The sequence below is a fragment of the Gadus morhua genome, chromosome 14 (assembly GCF_902167405.1).
Source record: "Gadus morhua chromosome 14, gadMor3.0, whole genome shotgun sequence".
In the NCBI taxonomy this organism is placed as follows: domain Eukaryota; kingdom Metazoa; phylum Chordata; class Actinopteri; order Gadiformes; family Gadidae; genus Gadus; species Gadus morhua.
In genome coordinates this window covers 13,013,702-13,022,392 of record NC_044061.1, presented here as the reverse complement: position 1 = coordinate 13,022,392, position 8,691 = coordinate 13,013,702, and the positions used below count along the sequence as shown (strand labels likewise).

At 45.0% G+C, this 8,691-nt stretch overlaps 1 protein-coding gene across 1 annotated transcript in view; it reads left to right on the top strand.

The window, feature by feature from the left end:
• The first annotated feature begins 712 nt into the window (after positions 1-712).
• The window catches only part of slc17a6b (solute carrier family 17 member 6b), a 9,292-nt gene continuing 1,313 nt past the window's right edge, over positions 713-8,691 (top strand). The window contains exons 1-10 of the mRNA XM_030376595.1: positions 713-1,259; positions 2,768-3,023; positions 3,421-3,539; positions 4,798-4,912; positions 5,970-6,057; positions 6,178-6,264; positions 6,935-7,077; positions 7,453-7,602; positions 7,746-7,878; positions 8,134-8,244. Coding sequence (XP_030232455.1) covers positions 1,186-1,259; positions 2,768-3,023; positions 3,421-3,539; positions 4,798-4,912; positions 5,970-6,057; positions 6,178-6,264; positions 6,935-7,077; positions 7,453-7,602; positions 7,746-7,878; positions 8,134-8,244 — 1,276 coding nt within the window. The 5' untranslated portion in view covers positions 713-1,185. The remainder of the gene's footprint in view (positions 1,260-2,767; positions 3,024-3,420; positions 3,540-4,797; positions 4,913-5,969; positions 6,058-6,177; positions 6,265-6,934; positions 7,078-7,452; positions 7,603-7,745; positions 7,879-8,133; positions 8,245-8,691) is intronic.

The following is an 8,691-nucleotide window of genomic DNA, read 5'->3' as shown; positions in this document are numbered from 1 at the left end:
GCCGTTGCTTGAACAACCATCTCTACGCTGAGGCCTATTTTATTATGTGACGTTTTGTTATTTGCTTGTTTCATATAGCTATGCTCAGTATTGACTCTTATGAACGGTAGCGTAGCCTAGCCTACAACAAGTGCCGGGGGGAGTTAATGTTCTTGCATTTAGTAAGATATGGCCTATGTGGCCTGTAGAGATGATGTATTGCTTCAATAGGGGCTAAATGCAAAATGTATGAAGTCTAAAGATAGGGGTACTGAAAGATGAAAATAGGGGAGAACGAATTCATTATTGATGGATTCCTATTCGAGATTTCCTCCTGCTCATCTCGTTACCATAGCACCGCCCCGTGAGACACGCTCGTGCATGGGGAAGACCGATACAAGTGCGCGGGGTAGAAGTGCCCCCCCCCCCCCCCCCTCCACGTCCCCAGGAAAGTTATTTATATAATGACATAAATGCAAAAAATAGAGAACATATGCGACGCAAAACAAGACTATAGCCTATGCTCGTTAACGTCGCAAATTATGTCACTTAAAAAAGCCTACTTTTATATCACGAACATTAGTACTATTTTAAAGAACGTGTGTAAATCGTTTGTAGCCTGATAAGAAAAGAAGATTGCCTCTATAAAAAAAGAGAAAAATGCAGTCACGAAGCAGAAACAGTGTGTCTGACCGGAGCCTCTGACCTTGGTGCTGAAAGAGCTGCTACGTCACAAACACCAGCGCGCAGCGTGAGGCGCGAGATCCTACCCCTCTTTGATTTATCGAGGCAACTCCACACACCTCCTGGTGCCGTTTACCGTTTGAGGCTTTTCATTATTTATTCATCTATACATACTTTACGGTTGTGGGTCGCGTGATATAGAAAATTCGCTCTTCTTCGACCCATATTTGTATTTCTGCAGGTGCTTTGAGTTTCTTGGTAGTGATGGATGCGCGCGTGCCTCCTGTTCCCGAGCAGAGCGACGAGCGCGTTGCGACGGAAGAGTCGGAGCGCGACTGATTTTTTATCTTTAAAGCGTTCGTCCTGAGTGGAGCCTCGCCTGCAGTCGCTGGAGAGAAAAAACAGGTTATACTGAGAGAATTCGGTTTGTTCGCCGCTCTGTTCGCTTTTTGTTGTTCGCGTAACATTATGCATCAGAATTAAATAGTATTGGAACAGAGGCCTACACGTTAAACACTGGATATGGAGTCCGTCAAGTCAAGAGCAACGGCGGGGGTCAAGGAATTTGCCGGGAAGACATTAGGTCATATGCACAGGTACGTAATATGCTGTTTTGCTCTACTCCTGCTGTGGAGTATTCAAGGCTTTGTGTCTATATGCTACCAGCTGTAATGAAATACTGGCTCTAATCCACTTCCATAATGTTAAATATACCTGCGGGCCAGCAGAAAAAAACGTATTGAACAACTTGCAGCCATCTTTAGGCACGCCTCTAAAAGAAGGATGGAGAGGTGAGGCTGGGGAACGGAGAACGGTCTCTATAGTGACCATGCCACGCCTGATGAGATCAGACTCGTTGAAATAATTCACCATGCTACACTGCCATCCGTTCTGTCTCCGATAACAAAAAACATATGCACATGTAGGCACATGTATTCATGTAATGTCGATTTTCAAGTGAAATCCTTCAAACAGCAATTTGACTCACTTTACGACTATACAGAGGCGATCGAAGTCAACCCATGCAGGCCTACTCTGATCATGTGTGAAGGCCTAATAGATTGCAAGCATTTCGGTGGCTGTGTCCATCACATAATAATGGAAAAATGCAAAAGTAGACCATCATTTTGGGCTGGATTCAAATGATCACAGACGGTTTTCGTTTCATTCTCCAGATCTCAAACGTGTGGGCCTGCAAGTGTAATCTGCTAATGGCCTGCTAGATTTTCTCGAAATTATAATTGGTCTTGCTTGCTCGTTATTAATCCAAGACTAATTGGACTAGATTCCTGAAATCTGATAACGGTGTGACCTTAAATAATAAAGATTAGGCTTTTAAATGAGATTTATTTGAATTAATATAGGCATACATGTAAAGGCCTATGTACATATGCAGTCTAAAAATAGGCCTAGCCAATATAGTCATACATTGTCCCACTGAGGTGGGTCTACATTTGTAATAGAGTCACTTTTAGTCTTATTCATATTAAATGCAGAATGTATATGCCTAGCTAATTGAATCGCTAATTGAATCGTTCTTTATTTAAAACGGGATGAAAACCCAGAGCTTTCCATGTTTTTTTAATTCGGAAGGGATTGCATTCGAACGAAATCTATCGAATGAATGTAGAATTGCGTCTCGAATGACGCAAGCATGCGAGGAACTCCGTGTACGTGAGAGCGGACCGTGTGCTGCTGTTCAACACTGAATACTGATGAGCTGCTACCGCTTGCTGCAATGCGGTACCAAGCACATCTCGCCTTTCTGAGACTCTCAGAAAGCCACACTTATGTTGTCTTTCTTTAAAAAATATTGAATGTTTGTTTTGATTCACAAAGCTGACTGACTATGCTGGATGTGGTCATTTCTACTTTCGACAGTTTAATATGAGGCATCCATCACCTCGTTACAGCAATCGATTTAACGGATTGCATTTTCTCTGCAAACATTTGTGAAATATTTAACGCAATAGTTGATGCAATAGCATACAAAAGATTTGTATATAATTGTCATTCTAATAACGTATTAAGACGAATTGAATAACCGAAGTGCAGGCTTTCTGGAAAAAAAACATGGTGTTGTCTAAACCTTCCTGGTGTGCAGAGTGCTCGAGAAGAAACAGAAAACGGGAGAAGTCATCGAGCTGACTGAGGATGGGAGGCCCCAGGAGGCCCCTGAGAGGAAGCCCCCGCTGGTCGACTGCACGTGCTTCGGGCTGCCCCGCCGCTACATCATCGCGTTGATGAGCGGCCTTGGGTTCTGCATCTCCTTTGGGATCCGCTGTAACCTGGGCGTGGCCATCGTTGGCATGGTCAACAACAGCACCGTGCACGAAAACGGGAAAATCATCATCAAGGAGGTGTGGCTCACTTGGTCGTGATCCATGCAGCAATATAATAAATGGATATAATTCCCACCCACCCAACCCCAAGCCCAATTAAATACACTACATCCACCATACCTGCAACACACCGTGTACCGCTTTTCTTTAACCTGGCACACACCAGGGTTTCCATTCATTGTTCACATTCAAATCATAGGTTTAGGCTATTTATCCGAGGGCTCATTGATAGCAACGCCCAAATCCTTAGGCCCATGCAATCAGGCCTGGAATTGTGTTGAGTAGGCCTAGGCCTATACAGGCCTATAGGCCTTCACCTAAAACTAAGACAAAAATCACCGAATCAACTATAGGTGTCACCTGTATAGGTTAACACACAAGATATTTAACATTTTCATGTTTTTCATCCCTAAAGAAAGCAAAGTTCAACTGGGATCCAGAGACGGTCGGTTTGATTCACGGATCCTTTTTCTGGGGCTACATCGTGACGCAGATCCCCGGGGGGTATATATCGTCTAAGCTGGCTGCTAGCAGGTACGCCGGAGCCCGTTATGGCCTCTTATCAATTATTATCTACCTCATAGAAACTATTAGTAAATATATAGCGAGGACTATTTTAGGCCTTGATTCAAAACCTAGGCCCAATCATGTCGTTTTTCTATTTTTCGAATAGACGTGCAGATATGTTTACACTATTGTGGGCTTTAAAATGCATAATTAAATAATGGTAATAGTTCATACCACTCATATAACATCTACTGTCTATTCCCGAATAATGCCAATCATGAATCCATGTTGAGAGCATGTTAGAGGTGGCCATTGTCACTCGGTGAGGGTCTGCCTGGCCGATTAGCGCTTGTAAAATCGAATGGGAAGAATGAGTTGGCGGGACTGGTGGTACGAAGCGGGTGTTGGCGGGACGGGTGGTGGCGGGGTACAAGCGGCGTGGGATTGGACCGCAGGCGCACAGCTCCGCGTGCTCGCGGCTCCCAGCCACCTGTTAATGAGTCCCCCTGGGACGCCGCGTGGCTAATCTCTTTATTGTGGGGGCATGGCGACCAGCCCGGCCTTGTCGCCAGGGGCTTTTATTACTATATTACACAAAGAGCTGAACCATGAGGGGTTCCGATGGGGGTTTCTGACAAAATAACATCGTGGATAAGTGCCCTAGTAGGTAAATAGCACGACTTTAAGGTGGAGGTAGGCTATATGTATCCTTAAAATAGAGCATTCGTTTTCGGCCCCTCCCGTCTTTCAGATTGACACCCGGAATGTAATCAAATCAATTCATCTCGTGCCTGAACCGGATTAGGGTTGGCCCTACGCGTACAGACCAGGGGTGGCGGGACGTGACATAAATGTTAAATGGGTTTCTGTGAGCGGACGGCTTGAAAATGACGCTGTAGGCTCAGCTGTGTCAGTAGACTACTGTGCGTCTCCGCACCGCCTATATTGCTTCCATGCACCATGAGGCTGTATGGCCCATTTATGAAGGCCTATTTGTGCCATGTCAATTGCTGTAATACTTTAAGAAAGGAAACGGCCTCCCGTATAGTAATTCATTAATCATTTATAGAGACAATGTTTGATTTAATTGCAAACAGATGGAGTGCGCCAGAGAGAGAGAAAGGGGATGGGGCACTATGCCCATTTGAAATGCAATCTAAAACAATACGAAAATATTTCCAATATAGAACCGAAAATGTAAGTTTTTCTTCAGTTTGTGAATAATTGATTGGCTGTTGAATGTAGGAATAGGCTACATAGAATAGTAATATGTCTTCATTTCCAGGGTGTTTGGGGCAGCCATCTTTCTGACCGCGACGCTCAACATGTTCATTCCCTCGGCTGCGCGGGTTCACTACGGGTGTGTCATCTTTGTGAGGATACTGCAAGGTCTGGTCGAGGTAAGAGCAAATTTATTCTATCTACACTCACAATCCAACTGCAAGACATTCTTTGAATTCCGTTCTTCTACTAGGCCGTCCGATTGAATACAACGTGGGCCTTGGCCCGTAGTCCACATGAAATGCGATTTGAATGAATGGCGCTTAATTTAGTCAATGTTTTTGTTGTCAACATTGAGAATATATGAGGTTGCAGCGAGGACGCATCAATTCCACCAATGGGAAGCGATAGGCTACGGCTCCACCGAGATAGGAAATGCGAAGCGGCCTGCTATTGATTCGGTCTACAGTTTACGTGAAGCCTGCTGAAATTTATTAAAAAAATCATAAATAAATCTGATCATTCATAGAGCTGAAGAAATCTGTGTAAAAAAAAGAGAAACCTTTTACAATAGTGAAACAAGATATCGAGGCCAACATAGCCCTATGTATTAATATTTAATGACGTAGTGGTTTTGTCCTCATCTGCCCTGGTGAGAAAAAAACGACACAATGAATTGATATAGCAGAGCACTCACTTGCATACAAATTCTGATGAAAGGTTGAGATTGTGTTGAGGTTATGTTATGTTGGGTTTTAAAACGAGCACTACATGATAGTCATTTGGCCATTTTAAGAAGATAGCTTTCATATACATACATGTGATGAAAATCCTTTCAACAAATTACCTCCATAGTTGTCCACGGTACGGCCTTGTAATAGCGTGTGATACCAATGGTATTTGTTTCTTACGGGAGGCCTATATATATGCAGCTATTTAGCCTCTCTTAGTTCATTGGGAAATCAAGTCCATTGATAAGTCTGCAGGGTTTATCAGGCTGTTGGAAAATAAAAACATAAGGCCATCAAATCAGTGAATGTCATGTTCACAATATACAGAATTGATTGTCTTGCAGGATCATTTGGATGAGTCCAATGACTTCGGGCTAATCTTTCTTCCCATGCAAATTAATGCTCCTGTAGGCTTTACGATTGGGTATCTCCTACTACCATTGTATCTCTCAGTATTTTGGAAACAGCCGGAGGACTAAATATGTTGTGTGGTGTCTTCCACTAGGGAGTGACCTACCCAGCCTGCCATGGCATATGGAGTAAGTGGGCTCCTCCACTGGAGAGGAGTCGGCTAGCCACCACTTCATTCTGTGGTAAATACTTCCTCTCCTTCGTCTTACCGAAAAGGTGTTAAAGTAAATCTCTCAAAAGTGTGATTTTTTTTCACTTGCTCTAACGAATGGCGTATTGCTCTTGAATGCTGCTTCCCACAGGATCTTATGCTGGCGCTGTGATCGCGATGCCATTGGCTGGGATCCTGGTTCAGTATTCCGGCTGGTCCTCTGTGTTCTATGTCTACGGTGAGATTAATTGATTGATGGGGCCATATGTGTTATGAGGTTGTGTGTGTGTGTGTGTGTGTGTGTGTGTGTGTGTGTGTGTGTGTGTGTGTGTGTGTGTGTGTGTGTGTGTGTGTGTGTGTGTGTTTGTGTGTGTGTGTGTGTGTGTGTGTGTGTGTGTGTGTGTGTGTGTGTGTGTGTGTGTGTGTGTGTGTGTGTGTGTGTGTGTGTGTGTGTGTGTGCGTGTGTGCGTGTGTGTGTACGTGCATGCATACAGTTTTTTGGGTGCATGTGTGTGTGTTGTTCATGGAACCGAGGGGGTGATAGGGAACAGAGAGAGAGGGAAGGATAGACAAAGACAAAAGAAAGATAGAAAGGGGTATACCAGTTCCATCCAAAATAAATAATGTAATAAGATATATTAATTGGGCTATTGACAAAAGAAAAATCTATAACTAACATGGCCAACCTTAATTTAAGGTTCGGATTGATGGAAAGTTCAGTGAAAGTCAAATGGATTGTGCGCGCTGTGCATTGATTCCCCCCGCCCCTCACATGTCAGCCCCCACCACCGTTCCTGTCACTACATATGAAGGAGGTTTTCCCTCCTCTGTGATATAAACTCTGGTGGAAAAAATATCAAAGTACAATTGACGTGACCTTAATCCAACCTGCCTGGTGTTCTGCTCAGGGGTCTTTGGGATCATCTGGTACATGTTCTGGATCCTGGTGTCCTACGAGAGTCCCGCCGTGCACCCCACCATCACCGAGGAGGAGCGCTGCTACATCGAGGAGAGCATCGGGGAGACCGCTCAGCTGATGGCCGCCGCCGAGGTCAGGGGTGCTCTCCTTCCCCTCCTTCACAAGCCTTCGCTCAGACGGATCGGCCATTTGCCATTTAACCAAGAGCTCTTCTGATTGCTAGTCTGATTACATTATACATCTTTTGTTGTGGAGGTTGGCCATAATAGTTTTCATACATCAGCTACAAAACACTCTCTTGTTAGAGTAGGCCCGCTGAAATCCGTTTGCTGTTTGTACCATCGCGGGCGGGGCTGAAAGGCCTAGCTACGCGTGGCCTCTGTCAAACCTCTCGTGCATTCCTTCTTCATTCTCTATGCAGGCACAGGCTTTAGCTATTTAAACAGCAAAATACCACTGATACTGAATGTATCATGACTGTCACTCCCCACTCCAACCCCCCTTCAGAAATTCAAAACTCCCTGGAGAAAGTTCTTTACCTCCATGCCAGTCTACGCCATCATCGTTGCCAACTTCTGCAGGAGCTGGACCTTCTACCTTCTGCTCATTAGCCAGCCAGCGTACTTTGAGGAGGTGTTTGGCTTTGAGATCAGCAAGGTGAGAGGCCGTTCGTGGGAGAGACTCAAAGAACAGCATACGCAACAGTCCTTCTGTTAATGTCACATATGCGCCGGTACATCGTGTTGCTATCCTCTTGTCCTCAATGCAGCCTCTGACGCAATATGTTGATGGTGCTATAGGTTGGCATGCTGTCTGCCCTGCCCCACTTGGTGATGACCATCATTGTGCCCATCGGGGGACAGCTGGCCGACTACCTGCGCACCAGGAACATCCTGTCCACCACCACTGTCAGGAAGATCATGAACTGTGGAGGTGAGGACGCTAGCAGTTTTCCCTTGCTGGCCCATGCATTTGACAGAGCAAACTGTTGACTGCTCGATACTTGGCCTCAAGTAGCCTCCGAGATGTCGACTGTTGACCATTGATTTCATATCTGTCACTTATGTAATTGAGTGCAAACTGTGCACCGGGTGGAATTCAATTGGCATCGGGATGGCTGATAGCCAGGGTGCCCTTTGGCTACGTCTGAGTGTGGGACCCATTGCCTCTCTCTCTGTGAATCTGCAGGGTTTGGGATGGAGGCCACATTGCTTCTGGTGGTTGGCTACTCTCACAGTAAAGGAGTGGCCATCTCCTTCCTGGTGCTAGCAGTGGGCTTCAGTGGATTTGCCATATCAGGTTAGTAGCAGTACAACTTTGAGTTTTTTCGTAGCTCTTTTCTTTCTAATTCAAGGCAATAGGGCGGTAATAGCACCTACTTCCTGTCTATTTTCAGGAAAAATATCCAATCAGAGTTTAATTGAATATTCCTTTTTTTTTTGCCTTGCTAAAATCTTGTTTCACCGCCGGATATGTGTTGTTACTCTGCCATTAGAGTGGAGGTTTTGTATCAGTATCATTCTTTACTACTAGAAGGATCCAGTTACAGCTCTCACTGTCTGTGTGACATTATCTTCAGATCAGATCTCTGGTTGTGAGGAAGAGACCTGCTGGCTGTCTCTCGCCTGTTGTTCTCGGGCGTCTCCTAGTGTGTTTAATAATTCAGTGTTAGATGTCTCGGGGGATATGACAGCCATGGAGCGCTGGCTGGTGCAGCCAGTTGGTGTGGGGGAGGAGCAGAATGAG